The sequence below is a fragment of the Strix uralensis genome, chromosome 6, assembly GCF_047716275.1.
Source record: "Strix uralensis isolate ZFMK-TIS-50842 chromosome 6, bStrUra1, whole genome shotgun sequence".
In the NCBI taxonomy this organism is placed as follows: Eukaryota; Metazoa; Chordata; class Aves; order Strigiformes; family Strigidae; genus Strix; species Strix uralensis.
Window position 1 is genome coordinate 41,090,491 of NC_133977.1, and position 21,052 is coordinate 41,111,542.

The 21,052-nt window shown below is 41.5% G+C and overlaps 1 protein-coding gene across 4 annotated transcripts in view; it reads right to left on the reverse strand.

Moving 5' to 3' along the window:
- Positions 1-368: 368 nt before the first annotated feature.
- GTDC1 (glycosyltransferase like domain containing 1) overlaps positions 369-21,052 on the reverse strand; it is a 213,501-nt gene continuing 192,817 nt past the window's right edge. For 2 of the 4 annotated variants that reach the window (XM_074873803.1, XM_074873797.1), the window contains one exon: positions 19,122-19,277. Coding sequence is in view for 1 of the 4 variants with exons in the window: in XM_074873797.1 (XP_074729898.1) it covers positions 19,245-19,277 (33 nt within the window). In the remaining 3 variants the exon portion in view is untranslated. Of the gene's footprint in view, positions 420-1,238; positions 1,539-19,121; positions 19,278-21,052 lie in introns of those variants that run through there. The other 2 variants (XR_012629533.1, XR_012629532.1) reach the window with 2 other exon arrangements.

Here is a 21,052-nt window from a genome sequence, read left to right on the forward strand (position 1 = left end):
GTGCAGCTGGCCACGATTTTCGGGATTGCTTAAATAAAACCGCAGTGCCATATCAAGAAATGTAGAGAAAATGCTCAACAGTGCTTAAGATGTTTAAACATCACAAACTGTCTAAGACTTCAGATTGCTGTACTGCGCATTTTTGGTGATGTAACTATTCTTATCAATGGTAATAGTAAAATCTCCATTACGATTCTTTTTCTTTTCTTTCTGGGAGGCAGAGACAAGTCCTACGATATTCCTGTTCTGACCCAATATCAGATTCTTTCACCTTGCTACATTAGGAATAAGTTTGGACAGTTGTAACAGCAACACAAGTCGAACGCTTGAGGCTTCTGGAGAAGGGAGCTTCACCGCTGCGAGCTCAGATCCGAGATGCCCTGATGCCATCAAACGAGGAGCTGACCCACTCCTTCCATCTGCAAAGGCAGTAACATCTCCGCATTGCTTTCACAGACATGCAAGCGATTTTAGTGCAAGCAGCAATGTTCAAACCAACATAAACGCTGGCTTTCCTTTTCCCCTATGGTTTTGCTTGCTTTGAGCTAATTAGCCTGATGGCCATTTCCCTGCCCCCTGGAGATGATTGTGTTTAGTGGTATATGTATTTTGGGAAAAAGCCTTTTAAGTGAAAATTGTCATTGTCATATCCAGGGGCCATTTAGCTCTTTCTAGCTCTACAATAAGTCTTCAGCTTTTCTACTAGTGATTAAACTTAGATGTGATATTGGAAAATAGCAACATTAGGAAACTTTAAGTCACAACTGCTGAAATCTGGGGTTGTGGCAGTGAGAAAAGGGATTTAATATTCAACTTAGTGGGACTTCTTTGAAAGTTTAAGCCCTGATAGATCCCAAAGTATATGAGACAACGTTGTAGTATTTATGAAGTTACCACTAGAGAGCCATCACCTGTAGGTGTCAAAGGAGACCCCTCACATGTGCACTACAGTAAAGCTACTGAATCCAGCGATAACTGGGAATCTGCCTAAAACTTACTGCCTCCTGCAGCAAGGGAGGCACATGGGAGGAAGCCAATGCTCCTGAAAAAAATGAAGGTGCCTTGATTTTGTTCTTCAAACCCTGCTCAGTATTATCTTGCCTCAGGAAAGTATGCCTGTCATGCCAAAGCAGAGTAGCTTGCAAAGATATTCAGAAGGCTCAATATGAAGTTAATGCCTGAGAAGCTGAGATGAATTCCTGTATAGTTGCAGGTAGGTATTTATTTATTCACTGGGCATATTGACTGGCAAATAGACATTTCAGAGCACCATCACCCAGGATCTCACCCATCACCCAGAATATCACCTCAGCATCCTCCTCTCATTGCCTCCCCCCCAGATTCAGTGGGAAAGCAGCAGGAAAAGGGCACACAGCCCACTCCAGAGCTCCTCATACGTCTCTCCACGAAGGCGATGCTGCAGCACGGGCAGCTGGCCGTCTTCCACAGGGACCAGAGCACCACTTCCACCGCGCTCAGGCACCTCCGGCCGCAGATGTCGGCTTTTATTGCTCAGGTCTCCCATATCACTGGGCCACCTGTACAACATATTTAACATACAGCAGTTATTCTGTTGCAGTTTGCACTGAAATAATCTTGGCAGGAAATGGTAGTTAAACCCGGGCATAATTTTTTACACTGTGTGTAATGTAAAATCACCTCTTTGGATAAGTAATATACTCTCATTGCCTTCTTAATGGAATATAGTATTTCTTGTCACCATCAGAAATTGATATTTAAGGTCTGAATGTCTCCATTCCAGGTCCAGATTGCAATTCCTGAAAAAACAGGGAACTTTTACAAACTCTGAATTTAGATGTGGGATACTGTTGGACCCTTCTCAAATGCTGAGATGGTGAAACGCAGCTCCATCACAGAGTTAGGTTTGAATGGAGGCCTCAGATTCAAACACAGATCCAGGATTTGGATGTGCTTTTTGGATTTAATCCCATTCCTAGCCATATCCATTTGATGTAGCAGAGCAGGCTATCACACTGGTTAAAAAAAACACTTGGAGCATCTATTGCTTTTTTTTTTTTTTTTAAAGTTAATTTAAAATTTTCTTCTCCCAAACTTAGAGAGAGGTGACAGAGGTGACATGACTCTGAACATTACAAGAACATAATTTTCCTCTGCTGCTGTTCAAGGGATACAGTATTTTTTTCCCTCTGTTTGCTTTAAAAATTAGGTTGCTAATGATAATGTTCCTCTCATAGATGATCTTGTACTTTTTAATGATACCCATAGTTTTCCTCCACATAAATGACTAAATCCTCACAGAAATCTCTGTCTTGATTAGCACTCCTGCTAGTAAAATTTCACATACTAAATCAGTACCAGCTGTAGCAAGAAAGAATGAAAAAGGCAAGTGTAAATGTTCCATATGCCCTACAAAATTGGCATCTGTGTCAGTAACCCTGTGTTTTTTTAAACAATTGTATACATACATTCTCAGAAGTGTTTTGCTCACAGGATTCTGCAAGCAAAATTTCCTCTGTTGGTACATCACTGAAATGTCACATCTAAAAAAACCCCAGCAAGTAGTTTTTCTTCTTCTCCTTCCTACACCCAACCCTGACGTGCAATTAAATGAGTTACCTCGAGTTTACTGCACCTTTATTTTGACGTCTGCTCTCCGTAACCTGACACTGGAGCACTTCTGCAAAGCTGCTTCACATTTAGCGCTTGGTTATTAGTAACACTACCAAAAGCCAAAGCTACTACGGCACTGTAATTATTTCCAAGCTGAATTCAGAAATAAGGACTCGAGTTCCAACTCGGCTGCTGGGGAATGCTGCGCTGGGAAGCTTTCCTACGAGCCAACATCTCGTCTTTCGCGTGACTCATGAATGATGATGCAGGAGGGAGCACGTCCCGGGGACAGCCCAGAGCTCTGACCCAGAATGGTCAGTGACTCAGCTTCATCATGCAAAATCACGATTTGGGTACAGAGTAGGCGATAGTTATAGCCTCTTGGACTGTCCTTGCGGTAGTAAACTGGCTGAGCACCACCTGCTCCATCATTTTGCTGTCTAACAGAAGAAAACCCGGAATACGACACAATAAATATGCACACAATGCGACTTAAAAGTAACCAACTATGTCCTCATTGAAAACACTTTTAAGTCAATTTATGCCTATCCTGCAACTGGAATTTGATCAGTATGGCAAAATGGACTTTCAAAGTTAAACAAACATTAACTAGCACTCCAAATGGGTAGCAAATGCCGCAGCCTTCTGTGGAAAGATGATACGGAGCCAGACTGTCCGCTGGTGTAAGTCAACCTAACTTCACTGGACTTCGGTGGAGCTGTGCTGATCAACACCAGCTGACTGTCTGATCTACTGGAAACCCAAAAACCAGCCATCATGTTTCCCTGACATGGGATGATATAAAGTAAATAGGAAGAACTGAGAACCAGTTAAGGGTATCAATCAGATGTTTCTGGGAATAATAAAATATTTATCTCATTTTCAAAAGTCAGAAAGACCCTCCCTCCTCACACTCTTGGCCATGACAAAGTGGTGACACTCGTTATGTTTTTTTCCAGTGCAATATGGAGTGTATATTTGCACATCATGTCATGCCTGTCCATGGTAATCAGAAGCCATTATTTCCAAAAGCTCAAAATTCCCTCCTGGACTCTGGTATGCCAAGTTTTAGTTCACAGTGATTTCTTTTCTTTTTTTTTTTTTTTTTTCATGGTTGATTTATAATTGCTGCAAACAGAAGTTTACAATGGAAATGCTGACAAAACCATAACTACAGTGTCACATTAACACTACTATTGCTGCCTCTCTGTCAGACTTTCCTTTAACCCTATGAGCCAAGACTCGTATCGAGTATCAACAAAAGCCCAGAATACACTGGGCATAGTAGACAGAGTAGAGAACTGGAGACAAGACTCCTGGAATAAAATCCTTGCCTCAGTGAAATCAAAGGGATTTTATCCCTGGTGTCTAGTCTCGCTTCTGCCAGACACTTGCTGTGTAATTTGGACAAATTTATCCTCTGCAAAATGGACAGGAAAATATGTTCTGCACTTACCTTACAAGTGTTGCAGCATGATTAGCAAATCATGCTATTAAAGGAAGCAGAGGAAGGCTAAGGATAAATATAAATGCTACCTACAAATTATTTACAAAAAAAAATAAAAAAGGCAAATATTATTCTAGGCATCCTCTATGCATGGGAGGCGGTAGGATCTTTATAGCTCTGCCCTCATGTATTTACACAGAGACATCAATATAACATCTCTCTGCAACACCCTCATTATTTGGGTCTTGTCTCATGTTTGTGATTTTCAATTTTATTCCTGGCTTAGGTCTCATTCTTGACATTTTTATGTAGGTTTTGTATGCAATAATATACATACATTAGATGGTGTTGAAACCATCAACCCAAGTTACTATTTTTAGTGCAGTGCAGAGGATGGGACAGAGACATAAGTGACAATTAAAGAGAATATATTCAGAGCTGTCATCAGCAAATATTTTTTTCTCTTGCCAGGAATCCTAAGGGTGTAGAAGGGCCTCCTAGGCAAAGTTTTTAAGGCAAAACACTCGGGTCATTCAAAGAAAACAACTAAATGACATCACCAGGAGGCTGGGCTGCTGAAAGGTTCCTGATCACCAAGTTTGCGAGAAAACTCTTATTTGCTCCCTCAAATTGCTGATCGGCCTCTTTGCTTCTGTACTACCCGTGCACAGAGCCTGCAGATGTATATAATTTACAGAGCTTTCCTCATCAAGGGGATTAGGCAGCCCTCTTTCAATATGTATAAGAAGTACAAACACACACTTACCCACTATGTTTTACGCCTGCCTGCAACAAACAGCTGAACAGATTGTGATGAAATTCAGACATTGACAATCTGACAAAAAACTTCTTTTTTGCCTTAAAATCTGGCTTCCAGAAGTTTTGCAAATCTAAATATTTTATTTGAATACCGCGAGGCCCCCTATCTTATGGAAAGCCTATGAAGAAAACATGTAGATGTATGTAGTTAAGGAGAAAAAAAAAAAAAAAAAAGCAGAGACACATACACAAAACGCATATATTTGGTGCATCCTGCCAATTTTCACAATGACTCGGGTCCATTTTCTCTCCCTGGCTCCTGAGACTGTAACTAGACTCCTCTAATAAGCACTTTTTGCCCACCAGTGTGTCAACGGTGCTTTAACAGTAGTTTCAGTGTCAAATTGCCCTTTCCTCAGCAGGGATTGTTAAGCCTTTCTGTATTATACTTCCAAGACTCTCACGAGCTGGAGTTGGGAGATATAATATTTTCTTTGAAGTTTGCATTTCACAACACACTGGGATGCAAACAAGCTCCAGTTTCTCAGTAGTCAAACAATTCTGGCACACAGGGACTAGGACTAAATATTGTACCAAATTTTCTAATTACGTCTTTGTGATATTTACTACACGATGTTAGGTGAAAGCAGATTCTAATCAATATAAACCCCCTTGTCTAAACAGGACATCTGGGCTTTGAAATATCCTGTTTGTTGTCTCAAAATTACCCCGTAGCAAGCCACCATAACAATATAATATCTTAGTCATGGAAAACTTTGGAGTATTTCTGATAAACTTATCATAAACAGATGAGTGCTTTCTCTCTTACAGTATTAAGGTGATGTAAAAAGTGAAGATAAAAGTCAGCTGTATGCATAAAATCATAGAGACTTATGCCAACAAAATGCTATGTTTACAAGTTTAAAAGCTCAAAAGTCTGAAAAGGCAAAAATTGGGATTCTTAAAGTAACACTAACTCAGCCACATGGCACATCCTGGCACGCACATTTAGCAAAATAAACATTAGCATATTCATATACACATTTCTAGAGCAACGTATTTTTAATGTGGCCAAACTAATTCAACAATGGGAATCTCAACTTTTCTCATTTTATGGCCAGATTCTCAGCTGGCAGAGATATATTATTTCAACAAACCGACATCATCTACAGCAGTTAAGCAGCAGAATCGCTTGCTTCTGAGCAGGCAAGTGCCAGATTCGGATGCACTTACAACGACAAGTCTCTTTTTCTGACTTTAATATCAATATTCATAAAACAAGACAGACAGATGTGATTAAGAATCAGCTCCTTAACCAGAAGCCTGAGTTTCCAGTACAAAAACATTCAGGAGAGTCACATTTTCGCCTTATTTTCTCACGTAAGAGACTCGGAAGGAATCCAGCCTCCCTGGTACAAGGATTTTACAGCACAAGACATGGACAGTTGTAACTCTTTGGAGCTAAAATTTGGATGATGCTGGTTTTTACTGACTGTCTCGGCTTTATCTGGCAATTCCTTGATTTGTTCTTCCAACAACGACAAACCACACCAGAGGGGAGCATCCCCCTGCTTGCCAGGCGCATGGCATGTCAGCGCAGGATCCGTTCCTGCATTCAGACCTTCCCACAGAGAAAGTTTTCTGTGCTGAGGACATTCTCTATGGATAACGAGGTGGATCTGGGCTCCCAAAGCAGCTGCCTTTGCAAAGCTGGTTTATTCCATCACCCCCGAATTGCCCTCGGTGGAGAGGATCTCTGGATGGCTCTGGGCCAACAACACTTCCAGCCTTCTGCCATCCCAACATGCCCACGGGGCGGGTGCCCTCCCATCATGCTGGGGCTCGCCAGCCTGGGATAAGGGGATCTAAAAATGACACAAAGCCCCCTTTGCCCCACCTTAAAATGACCTGTGCTAAATCCAGCTTGGCTGGGGCTGAGGATCAAGGCCCTTAGACACGCTTAACTTAATGCTGCAGGTAGGAATATAACTCCCCCTCATCAGCCGCTGTTTATTTTTATTTTTCAAGTGCCCAAGGTCCTTCCTGGTCAGGACTGCAGCCCCCCTGAGCAACACGTTCTATAAATATGGAAAAGCCTCAAAAATTCTCAGTTTAAGAAAAGGATATATGAGGACTAGGCAGTGAGATGCAATTGCCTGCAAATTGTTTGTATATACTATGTGCAAATACTTCGTTGTTTGGTTGGTTTTGTTTTGCTTCTTTTTTCAAAGGATCTTGATCATCACCCAGCTGGACTTGGAGGCATCCGGAGTGAGTTGGTTAATTGTTAACAGGCTTCATAAAGACACACGGGGAATTAAGCCTCAGATCACCTCTTTTCCCCTTTGCAAGTCACAAAAAAACCTCCAGAATAGCTTAGCTATCTGTACCATTTCAAACAGTAAATGTTGCCGTTTCAGAGTTAGATATGGAAGGGAAAAAAAAAAAAAAGAAAACTGGAAAGCACTTCACACCTTCAAGTTCTCTAGCCTGCTAACAAACTGGATAGATATTGGCAAGGAGGTTCAAAAGTTAGTAGGGGCGACAGACAGAAGAACAGACAGTGCAATTGCTTCATTTCCATAAGCGATCATGCCAAAAAAATCAGATTTGATTAATAATTAAAAAACAAACAAACAAAAAATCCCATTATCTTGAGAATCAGGAATAAGTCTGGCTGGAAAGTTCAGAAAGCCCTAGACGTATAAAAACAAAGGGTTATAGGGCAAATTCTGACTTTGAGGCTTTGTTATAGGCCTTCCACGTGAATCAGATGGCTAAGGCAGAGCCTGCCCCATCTGGAGGGGAGATGCTTTGGCATAGTGGGGGGCAACCCGCCTCCCCCCCCACCGGGATCCCTGTCCGGGAGTGCCCAGGCCACAGGGTGGGAATAGCCATCCAAGAGCCCAGGGCCAATTACCCAGTAACACCCCTGAGCTCTGAAGATCTAAAGATCCCCTGAATAATCCTATTCAGGGAGAAGAATTATAACCATGAAGGGCAAAAACGGGGGAAATGGGATCCTTCCTCAGGCCTCTGGCAGACATGGAGAGGACAATGGGGAAATAAGAGCTAGCACGAAAGTTTCCTCAAGTATGTCCTCAGCCACCTCAGTTTCAGATGAGAATTTCCAGAGGCAGGAACTAAAAGAATATTATGATTTTCTTTGGGGGATTAATTACTTTGCTGCTTGTTACCTTTTGTTAGAGGCGTGACACCCCATAACCTTGTTGCACAAGGCACCAGATGTCCGTTTAGATATCAGTTTTGAAAGAAAAATGTTTGTTTTCCCACTTGAGCCCACAAATTATTTTTTTTCCGCTAAAAAATTTTAAGGCAAGCAGACACCAAAACGTGCTACAAATGATACAGACGGGTGCTGAGTGCTTTGGATGAAAATAAATAAATAAAGGCAGTCCTGCCTCACATTCACATTTGCTGGAGACGCGTATCCCCTTACAAATAAAAAAAGTATTAAGAACATGTTATGAAAAATAACAAAGAATAGCAGAGAAATCAGAAAGTGAGTGGCACTTCAGATGGAGTTTAGCAAATTAAGTCATTGACCTGAAGAGGAGATTAATACCAAACAAGGTGCCCCTTCTTCTGAAGTAATGAATATTCTTCAAACAGCAAGGGAGCACTGACTGCTGTTTGATGCTGATGACATTGAAAATTTAGGAGAACAGAAATTCCATCATTTTTCATTTGTATGCAAATGCGCCTGTTCCAGAAATTAACCCCTGAACCCCATGTCAGTTTTCATCTGGAGGAATTCTCTTTGCTAGCATCACACAGCGCAGCCTTGCTGCTATCCTGGGGTCACTGGGGCTTCCCCACACAGAACAACACAAAACCCTAAAACAAAACAACAACAACAACAACAAAAAAGGGAAGAAAATAGGGTGGGGGAAATTGGCCAAATCATGGCAGGCTTTGTTTACCCCCATTAATGGAGCATAAAGGAGCAATAGAGGCAAAAACACGTTGTAAAATGCACATCTCTAATGCATGGCTCTGGGTCCTGGCATAATTGTAATGCAAAATGCAGCCGTACCTCTTTAGGCAGAGCAGAGGCCACTAATCACTTCCACTGGTGTTAAGGTGAACCCTGGGCCAATATACAAACCATATTACTCTTCCTTTCAGCCAGGGCTTCGACTGTTAAAAAGTTCCTTTGTCACTTAGCACCTTAGACAAATGCTACTATCTGCATGTGAAGGGGAAAGAGATGATGGAGGTTTTTTAATTGATGTGGATTTAATTATGCTAATTTAGACAGCTGTAAAGCCTTTTCAGTATAGCTGCATAATGGGACCAGCAAATACAGGTGTCCTTCACTGCAGGCGCTTAATGTTTAACCTTAGTCGTTTTGTAAGGAAGGGAAAATGCAAAGTAATGGTTAACCAGCAGAAAGCTCCATTTCTTGAGGACCGAAAGAGGACACTTCACTTTGATTCTTGTACAATCCCTTTCAGGGCTGCAGAAAGCCACACAGGCTGAGCAGAGCACAAATAATTTTCATTGCAGTGATGCCCGCTCTGATGGGTGAGGCTGAGGCCAAAACAAGAGGATTTGGGTCTGCCCAGGCTTCAACATCCTGTACAGAGCGCCCTTCACTTAATTTAGGCCATCACCAAACAAATGCTTAATTTAAGACAGCCTTTTTGTCTTCCTTCTGCAGTCCTTTCTTGTCATCTTTTGTAATCCTTTGTATCCAACCACCTACAGCATCAACAATGATTAAAATTAATAAGCAAGATATCTTCTTAGGGTGTTTCCTTGGTGTCTTACCCAGACCCCTCTGGCTGCTATGTCTCTACCCTTCCCAATATCCCTCATTCCACATCCTATGTCCTTTCTCTAGGCTGGAGCTGACACCCCCAGTGACCATCTGAAGATCCATTTCCCGGGGGTCTGGGTTTGGCCAGTTCAGCTCCCCACTGGTGACACTGGTGCTGCTTGAAGGGAAGAGTGTAAATGCTTGGCCAAAGGTGAGGAAGGGATAACTGTGCTTTTTTAATACAGGATGAATCATAGACCAAAGGTGCCTGCGTCGCTTCGGTGGCCAAAGGCAGCCTCGGGGACTAGGTGCCTTGTGTTCAGATGCCTACATGTCACCTCAAAGTTCTCCTGTTCAGTAGCACTGTCTTATTTTAATGACCACTAAATAGCTATTGTTTTGGGTTTTTTTAAATGGTGTTTATTAAACACCTGTCAGCATATGACCAAAAGCTTTTGCATACAAGTTCTGGTAGAGATCACTGAAGCAATTTCAGGCATTATTGAGCCTAAAACATCACCCATCACCAATGCAGCAAGCACAGTCAGCTCATAAAATCAGACTTTGGGTTGTGCATTCCTCCCAGAACATCTCTTTTTTAAGGAGTGCTGCCAAACCGGTGAATACACTGAAAATATGCACTACACCATCAGATGGAGTTGATTTGTGTAAGGCAGGAGAGAGAAGATTAAATCCAGGTGTACAAAGCTATCTGCTGCTACATCTTCTTTAGGTCTCCCAGAGGCAGCAAGAGCAGACATAACGGGAAAAGTGCTTTCCCCTCACGCAACGCGGTGTGCAGTCCCTCTCCGTGATGGGAGCTGCTCTGCATATCTACGTCTGTCTCCATTGTGGTGGCACCTGGATGCTGCACTATCTCTAAAAGCGCAAGAAATAGCAGTAAAAATACGCTTTTATCTCATTCTACATTAAGGTTATATGAGTTGCCCAAGGTCATTGAGAGCAGGGATGGGAATTCAGGTTTTGCTTTTTCTTCCACTGTTTGATCCTCCAGCATCAAATTGCATCCCCCTCTTTCCCCACCTTTTCATCCCTGTCTTCAATTTCACCTTCTGAACTCCAGGCACCAGCTATGGTGATCCTCTCCATTTTGCCAAGAGTTCCTGTTCTGGGAAATGTCAACACCGGGCACCAAGGGGTTAGTAAAGTACTGTACTTCAACCAAATTAACCAGCTTCCAAGTCTGCAAATTCTGCTGCCTAGATACAGACAATTCTCCCCAAACACTAAGTCCCCTTGTCCCCCCAGCTCCTCCTCAGGAACAGCCAACTGCAAAGCACTAGATAGCTATTATATTCATATGCATATATTATAAGCATTAGCTTGTCAAGCTTGCCGGTGACAGCATCAGTCATACTTCACTTCATCCCCCTCCTGTGGTCCAAAGCTGGATTCAACACCCATGGGCCCACGCCGGGCTTGCACGGCAGCTGAAGGGCCACATGCCAGTTAATCTGGAAGATATCCTTTCCAACAACAGCACCTGACTTCCTGGACAGCTTCCCCCAAAGTCTCCTCGGTTGTTCTAGCAGCTGGGACACGGACAACGCACTTGGGGTTGGGTCAAGTTTTCCTCTTGGCTGCTTTGAGCTCTTTGATGCCATTTTCCTTGACTCACCCTTGATTACGGTGAATGGACCCTATTACATTTTCAAATAACCTGATATCCATAAGAAAGGCTTTGGGGTAGGTTTTATTACAAGTGTTATCCATTCTTACATTTGCCTGATGCAGAAATGTAAGAATTGGTCCTAGAGCCAACCAAATCCTGGTGCTTAGCCCAGCAGTATATCGAATTTCTTTTGCATATCCAGAATTAAAATGCACAGCCTTTTTAATAGGGACAGCCAACATACAACATACCAATGTAAGCACTCTGCTCTGTATTTTAACAGATTTTAGGAATTTGTGGGAATTCTCTCTTAACGTTGGAGAGTAAAAGATCTGAAGAAATGCTCTTGCAAAAAAAAATACAAATGGGCGCTTTGATAACTATAAAGTTGCTTTCTTGGACCAAGAGCCCACGTTAGGAACCAAATAAAATATTTAAAGGCAAAAATCTTGCAAAGTTTCCCCCTGTGAAAGGGAAAATATGGTCTATGCTCTACCAGACCTTCCTTTTGCAAAATCTGTTTAGGAGTTGCCACAAAACAAACAGTATTCAACAAAGAGCTTGACATTTTTTGTTAAAGTTGCATTTATATATATTTCTAGGAACGGTTGGTTTGATTTTTCTTTAAATCCAGGTGTCAGGTTGCATTTCAGACCACATATAAATATAATTTTGCTCTCACATAATGCTTTTGTATCTGGTGTAATTCCATTTACTGCAGCGGTGTTACCTTTCAGTTACCCTAATGGGAACAAGAAGAGAATTATGCCAATAAAAAAAGCTGCTTACAGAAAGAAATACAGAAAGAAAGAACACAGAAATAAATACTTCCTCTGGCTCATTTAATATATTTGTTTGTCCAAATTGTAACAGAGATATTTATTTCAAGAATATTGTTTGATCAGCAAGAGTAAACACTGATATATCTTAAACTCCAACAAGCAGTTTTTACAATTCATCAAACGACACCTAACTAAGATTAAATTTAGTTGGTCAACTAAAAGAAACAAGAAAAGGTTTCAGGTCATATAATTATACCCTTCTGTTTCCCAACTTTCTTAGAAATCTCTGTCTAAAAATAATTCCAGCATCCGGATGCCTTGAACAATTGGCTTATTTTAAAACACATAAAAACTCTTATTCCGTCCTTAGCCATTTTAAGGTCTTGGTGCTGGCACGCAGTAATAGTGCTTAGCACTACTATATACCTCTTTCCACCTTCAAAGCACTTTACAAACATTAGCTAATTAATCCTCACAACACCCCTGTGAGGTATGTAGGCAAGTATTGTCATCCAATTAGGTAAGTATTAAGCACTGTTATCCCAGCAGATAAGTATTAAGGTCTCCCATTTTACTGGGGATACTGAGGACAACAAGTTAAGTTACTTACCAAAGGTCACAGGGGGAGTTGGTAGAATAAAACTTGGGATGCTCTGGTTTCTTGCTGGCTATTCCAGCATCCGGGCAGCATCCGGTGCTGCTCCCTCAACAAAGGCACCCATCGCCTTCCACATGGAAATTAGGGCTTTCTCTACCCTTCCAAGACAAAGAGTAATGAGTACAACATAGTGGAAAAGATGTGCCCATGAAGCACAGCCTCCCCTCTTTGAGGTGGGCAAAGACGACATGGTCTAGAAAATTTCTCAGGAATTTTATTAAGAATAAAGGTCTTGGACTGGAGCATTGTCCTGGGAGTGCACATGGCCACACATTCAAACACATTGTCAGACCTCATCAATCAAAACCTCCTTCTTCCCCTCCCAATTTACCTTTCTTTCCACTGTCTTGTAAAGATGGAGTCTTACATCCAGTTCACAAATACATAAACCTACTGATCATGGTTTGCATCTTCTTAACATAAAAAAGTCCAATTGGAAGCCCCAGACCAGAGGCTTCCAGGTTTTTAGGGAAGCTTGAATCCACGAATAAACCTGATGGGACAAATCCCTTTTCAGACAATCTAGAGAACAGGACTATCCCGGCACATTTTGGGTTTTAATCTAGTCTCAACAGATGTCAAGCTGGTGAAACAATATCATCCGTCCCCCAGAGACAATGCCAGTGTGTGCATCTGCTTTCAATTTCACTTCCCTGCTAGAGAAAAAGTGAAAGCTCCTACTGCAACTCCACTTGGAGCTGTGTTTGCAAGTTAAAAGAGTCTTGACTTGGATTCCTATGGCTTTTGTGAAGTTATTGAATTCTAGACCAGTGTAAGAAGGCCCCAAAAAGCAAAACTCACCCCAAGTGAGCCCGTTACAAGCCGCAATCCCAAGTGGGGCACATTGCAGGCTCTGGCCAAGGACCCATCATTTGCTGATACCTGGTGGACAGTCATGACTGTCCTCTGTTCAGCAATTTGACACATGGCTAGTGGCAATGTCATCCTGGGGTCAGCAGCTCTTCTTCTGAATGTGAGGGATCGGCACAGCGATGCTCCAGCTCTAGCTGGAGGAAAATCCCAAGTGTAAAGAAAAAAAGACCTCGACTAGATTTCAACTGAGCTGATTTATGTTTTCAAGTGGAAGGCGGTTTTAGCTGAAGTAAACTACACAGTTTTTAGATCATTCAAAATTCATGGCAGTTTGATCCCACAGGACGTCAAACAAACACAAATGATTTGCCAGGAATCCCTACAAATTGAAAAAAACCAAACCTTGTACTGTTCCAGCAAAAGTCTTAAACCAGTTCTAAAGAAGAAAAGAAAAGGATGAAAATAGAGAATTTTTATTTTACTCATTTACACAAAAACATCTCCAATGCAACACACATCCAGATCAAATGGACACATAGAAGCAGCCCAAACGTCTTGAAACTCAAAAAACCTCCAACCCACAAACCAAAAACAAATAAACAAATGGACATATGAGTCATGAAAAAAGAAGGTAGATTTAGATTCTGTTGCATTCTTTGGAGTGGTTTTATTTTAACATTGGACTGAAATAAAAAAAAAAAAAATCTGAGAAAACTAACACAAAATGCAGGTAATAGACATATCATGTGTGTTACAGTCATGAGAAAGAAAACAGGCAACCAAAACTGTGACAAGAATGTGCCTAGTTATTATATTATTTCAAGCTTGGTCTGCCAGCATTTTTTTCTTTTTTTTTTTTTTATGTACTGGTCATCAGTGTCTGCCAAAAGACTTTTCATGAATTTGTGCGATCCCATTTCCCAAAAACAGAGGAAATGATGTTTCTCCACAACCACAAGACTCAGCTGTAGGTTTTACACCACAATTTCTGGCTATAAACTAAGACAGTGATATGCCATCCCCCTGCCTAAATAACGAAGACCAAGTGAGTAGTGAAATTTCAGTTGGGTTATGCAAAATGAAAGGATTAAAAAATGAAAAGAGCATTCACTTCATGTTGCTCCTTTAAAACATTATCACATAGCTCCTTTTTTTCCTAACCTGACCTTTTTTTCCCAACGGTTTGTCTATAACTTAATATAACTAATTCTTTTGAAATAATGTTCACAGTTAGCATAATTGGTGTTATATAGTTCTAATGTACATTACAGAATATTCTGTCACTAGACACTAAATTGAAATTTTAAAGAAAATGATAGAAATAGCTGTAAGGGAAAAAGTACCCTTTTAAATCTAATTTGCTATGCACCGCAGTAGGGTAATGGATGCAATGAAAGTTCCTTTATTGAGTTCCCATGTCCAAAAGGTATTTAGGTAGCAAAGGATGTTAAGCAGACCCCCTGTGCTCCTCCTTTAAGTAAAGATAGCAGGAAATAAGGTATATAGGTTTGTGTCCTCCTGATTTTTATTTCCTCAGGAGTACAACTTATGCAAAGGGCACCTTAGGCTACTTGGAGGATCACAAAGGGTGCCCTCGACCCCCTCGCTGTCTGCATGAATAGAAGCATCTAAAGGATGGCTGAAGCCATACAGCGAGTTAAATCCTTCAGGTGGGTCTTTTCAAATTCCAATAGTGAGGAGTTACTGGAGAATTGGTAAGGATTTCACTAGGCCCCAGCAGGTTTGAGATCAAAAGCCCTGGTTAAATAAAAGCCTGTTGGGAAATCTTAAAACCTCTTTGTAATGTAACTTAAAAAAGTTAATACAAAGAGCCCTTAGACTGAAGCCTGTAACAGCATGAACAAAGAGTATATCAAAACTGATTCCATTAAGGGAAGGCAGACAAATAAATTCATTTAATTTAAAGAGAAATCAGATATATTACTCTGCTAAAAACTAAAAAGCATACCAGGAAAAAACAGATTTTACAATGCACACACACACAGAGCTGTGAATAATAGAAATAGATATATATAAAATCTATTTATAAATATCTCTCAGAACAGAGAACGGAACATTATATGTACATGTATATGTTTAAGTATCAATTTATCCAATATGTGAATGTGTGTGTGTGTGTATAATTCTAATATATACATATTTTTATCATTTATGAGGCCTCACACTGGGCTTTCAAATCTGCAGTTAGATATATCTATATATGTATCCAGAAAAACACAGCTGAAAGAGCCCCTACATTCAAACTGACACAAGAATTTTTCAACCCAATTAATTAAAAAAGATGGGTGCTCATCAGTCAGCTGGCACAGGTTTTTTTCTCCATCATATTGCCAAAGTGTCACAGTGTTAGTTGTGCAGCATGTTTAAAACAGAAAATCTGGGACTAGGATTTAGATATCATTTGTTAGCTGACCTCTTTCTGAGCAGCTCTTATACTTTTAACTCGTTGGGGGTCCTGCACCAAAGGTGGCGTGGCGGGGGGAGAGGAAGGGAGAGATATAGAATTGGACAGAATTATTTAGGTTGGAAAAAACCTTTAAGATCATCCTCTTGGTGACGTGCTTGAAGGTCTCATGTTGGATGTCAGTGGCACACGTGCTGGGGGGGGTCGTGCACCCTTTGCACAAAGCAAGCTGTCTCATGAGCGTCCTACGTGCCTGGGATGGCTGTGTCGCTGCAGCACGGTCCTTGGGTCAGGGGGACCACAACTGGGGGTCCCTCACTTCACTGCAGGGCTGGGTCACTTGGGTGCAGGATGCTCTGGACCCCTTGGGTGGGAGGAGAGTGATGTCCTCTTGCCCCATGGCTCACTCTCTCCACAATGAAAAGTCACCAATAATTTTGCTCCCTCTACCCTCCCAGAAAGGAAAAGGGGGGGGGGGTGGGGGGGGTGGGTGGCGCTGAATCTTACTGTGTTTGTGAGGCTTTTTGTTATTATTGCAATGGGGGAAATGTGGATGTCTCATCAGCCAGAAAACATATTTTAATCTTTAAGACATTATATTTCTCTCACAGATTTCATAGGCTGTGCAGCTAGAAGAGGGAGATGTATGTGTTGTACGAACGAGGGTGAATGACTGCAAAAATCAGTGTTAACATTCTACTAGATTGTTTTAAAAAACTTTTCTCCTTATAATTAAAATCTGGCATTTTAGTTCAACAATGCTAACCCTGAGCTCATTACATTCAGGTATAGTGGGGGAATGACATCCACTCCAATTCTCTAAAGCCCCCTTCATGCTACCAACCCCTGAAACGCTGCCCCTTCAGCAGGCACAAATCACTCTGTCCCTGTACTCCTTAAGAACAGTTTTTCTGAAGATAAGAAATCAGCAACGTATCATCTCACATATGGTGTCTTTCATCCCAGTGAGCAGCAATAGTTTCACAACCCACACCAATGCCATTAATTTTAATTTTTTTTCAGACCCCTAAAATGCACAGCAATTCAAACCCTTTTAACTATAGGTATAGTTATCATTTTAGCAATGCCATTTCTGGTTATCTGGGGTGGATCCCACCAAATTTGTGCAGGGGCCACTATTTATCAATGGACCATTACTCTGTGCACCAAATCACTGTGGTGTCTGCTGAAGAACTGCCTTTTGCAATAGCTACCCCAGAAAATGGGCAAAATGAAGAATGCCAGATGGAGGTATGACCACGAGGGAAAGCCAGGTGAAAGGTATTGGTATTAAGGGGATCTCGGTCTCAGTGTCATGACTGACATCCACGCCCCAGCAGCAACAAGTATCTAATAATCACAGGAGATAAAAGTCACTTTTGGCTCCTTGTCTGAGAGAAAATATCTCCAAAAGCACCATATCCAATAATATCAAAGGTTGTGGTGGCTTCTGCATCACTGGCAATTTTTAGACCGGTAGAGGATGAGGTTTTCTCGTTCAAAGAGAAATTAATTGAGGGAAGTCATATGGCTTGTGTTATACACGTGACACTAGATGATCCAAACAGTCCTTTCTTGGCCTTATAATCTACAAATAACCTTGTGGAGGTACCGCTCTCCTGTGGATTAGTGGCAAGCCAATGCTCCTCTTGCTTGGATGAGTTTTCTGATCTAAATACCATCCAGACATTCATGGCCTCCAGGATTTGACTGGATCATGGTCTCAGACGGAGCCATTGCCAGTTAATGCCAGACATGCGATAAACCGGGGTAGGACACGCTCCACTTCAGGTGCTGTGGGATTCTGGATTATCATTAGTAGCCATGTAACGAGCCAGGTCTGAAGAAAAATAATTTTGCTATAAGGGCACTTGCAAAATTTATTTTATACTTGTTATCTTTACATTACCTTGCACTGTAAAAGACCCAGGCTATCAGACACCACGGAGCTCTTTGGCTCGGAATTAATCAGATTCATTTTCAAAGGCAGGGTATAATTGTGGCCATTTTATAGTCCATAAAAATCATAAGATTCCAGAATTACATGGGTAACAGGACAACCTATTCCCATATGGGAAACAGAGCATATGGCGTCTTGTCTATCTTGCTTGGATTACAAGGCAGAGAAAATACCTGGCTGAACAGTGCTCAGGAATTACCAGGTGGATGATACTACAGGAGCAAGCTGGGTCTTTATTTATTTGCTTTATAAGGATGCCTCTGAGTTCAAGTTGTGTGAGTTACATAAATGCTAAGCTTCCTCCAGACTAGCTCCACAGCCCTGACTGCTCCAAGTCCTTTGTTGTGATCGGTCAATGCAGTTTTCAGAAACCTGGGAAATCCGTGTGATGGAAACCCGTCCAAACTAGAGGTGAGCTCCAGCTCAGTCACCACCTCAAAGTCAACTAGAAATACTTCTTAAACGCAGATATCCTTACTTCTGTCCCTATCTCTAACCATGCTTCGTTTTAACCCCTAGGATAATTTGGTATGTAGAAGGAAATGTGTCATTTATTAAGTCAACAACCACTTCCTTGAGAATCTACAAAAATTTCTTCTGAGGTTTCCCTTTCAAGTACCAATGTTATTCAGATTTGCAGGCTGAGACCGTAGCAAAAGGTGGAAAAACTTACAGTCATTACATTGATTAATCAGCTGCTGAAATTTGGCTTTTCAACATGACACCTCTATTCTCTGAATGTGTGGCCTACTGCAATGTAATCAATTTGTCTGTGCAGGCTCCAAAACCCCAGAGCCACACAATGCAAAAAGGCAATCTTCTGCCCTCTTCAACCACAATAAGCAACATTACTGAAATCGCTGCTACTGTACAAGTGTAGCATGACCCCATATTTGTAGGCAGCAGAGTATGACTTCATTAAAAATCATACGCTGTGTTAGGGACTTCAAGGTTTTGCAAGGCAAGCCAGCATCAGAGCAGCATATGTCTGAAACCAATAGTAAAATGGGTAATGCCTTAAACCCCGCCTCTATACTGTTATTTACATACGTATCTTTCATCTGACATAGGCTTCCCCTCCAGCACCTTGAATATATCAGTCCTAAGGAAGAGACTTTAAGTTCAAAGAGTGCCATCCCCAAATCAAAGTAGAGGGTTATCAAGTGAGGTGCGCCAAGCAGTAAGACAAAACATATGCATTTTTAATAGGTAGCCTCTCCTCTCCCTGAGGAAGCCAAGAAAAGAGACTCTGTGAAGCTTCAGCAGAAAACAAGTTCAGTGGATTTATACTCAGGCTGCTATTTGCAAAAACAAAATTCACAACTCTCACATATCTTTGCTAGATGTTTTCCAAGCACTCTTCAAAGCACATCGGCCCCACCCTTGGCGGTCCTATTGACCAGGTGACCTCATCTCCATGCAGCACTGAAAAAGAAGACAGCGAAAAAAAGTTTAAAAAAAAAAAATAAAAAGGCCATGAAAGAGAAACAAAGATCTCAACAGGTCTGTACGGAATTTCAGCAGCACTTTATTTATTAATGCTTATGTAGCTACCATTGTATTCCAGCTCCCAAAGACAGATCTGTAAGGAATAGGCCACATGCTGATTGACAGCAGCCATAATTCCATACAATGAGACTGTATTAAATTGTTTGATGTGATATGATACTCATCACTTGTAACTGATCAAACATACTGCTGCATCAAACAGTATTACAATACAATCAGGCTGGATATGGTTCCTGCCAAGGCTGTTCATCACATTGCACACTTCTGCATTAAACATATCTATTAATAGCATTGACAAACTACTCCTATCCAAATTTTTCCAAAGAATGGTACGACGTGAAATGTGCAAAGAAATCCATACATAATGCTTTGCAGTTTGAGGCACCATTTCCATTGGCTGAATGCTTCAACATGAAAGGCTTTGCTGATTTGGGGATTTTTGTAGGATAATGCCACAACTTGCAAACCTGTGCCCCAAAACAGAGATGTAACATTCTAGCTTCCTTTTTTCTGTTGTGGTTGTATTTCCTTTTCTTTCCTAAACACAAACAAAGTGGAAGATTGAATATTTTTTGACTAAGATTTTACTTTTGCTATGGTTCCCCCCAGGAGAGCTGCTCTAGCCTGCTATCTTGCAGGAGGGAGCTGTGTTTGCTAACACTGACCCTTTTAGAAGCGGGAGACATAAATAAAAGAAACAAATTCCTTGTCACCACTGTTTCTGCTGCAGACATAGAGGGTGATATGCTGCAGTCCATGGGGGACAGGACTCGCTGCGACATTACAACTGTAGGGGCTCTCTCAGATGCAGATTCTTAAATGAGCCTGGGTCTCTAGAGGGCAGAGGTCAGCTGTCCTCAAATCTGTGTGAATGCTAGATTAAGTTTATTAATCTCCCCGCTTTCACTTAAAAACCAAATTATAGGATGGTTAAATGTTAATGCCCGTGAGCTTGTGAGATGATGAATGCCCTCAGCTACCACTGCTAGAGGGAACACGAGGTGTTCAGGCCCCAAAAGGGTGTTAGAAGTTAGCGTGATGCCCTGGGGGATACATTTTCCCTGTGACTTACTGCATGCCTTACGCCTGGTGTGCATTTTGTTTGCTGTTCTGACAGCAGCAAATGCAACCACCCTCACATGTGCAGTTGCTGGGTGCAAAGCTGCTGGCCCCAATTTCAGTAGCTGTGACTGCCCACCTTGATGTCCGAGGGGTAGAGCAGATATTCCCACTACACTGAGGGGGAATAATCTCAGCCACAGCTCTTTATATAGAATTTATACCTGTGCTTGAGGGAGGTTTGAAATACCCATCTCTCTGCACCAACTCTCCAGCACCCAGGAACCGCATGAAACCAAGCATGCGATGAACATGGTATTTAGCAACCTTCGAAACTGCTTCTATCAGTGTATCTCATAAAACTACTCCAGTGTGTAAAAATGAAGTGATAAATGAGTACGAGGGTTCCATACAATTCCTCATGGACAGGTGTGCACATCATAATTGGACAATCTGCCCCCTTGATTGCTATCTCAGCTTGGGAGACCAAGGATCACACAGCCATGGAAAATAGGAAGCAATATGCAGGAATGCATGCCTGGCTATCTGAAGCTGGCACAGAAGACCCATTTTTTTCAAGTTGGGATTGTGTATATTTCACATTGATGAATTTTTGCAAACTGCAGTGACAG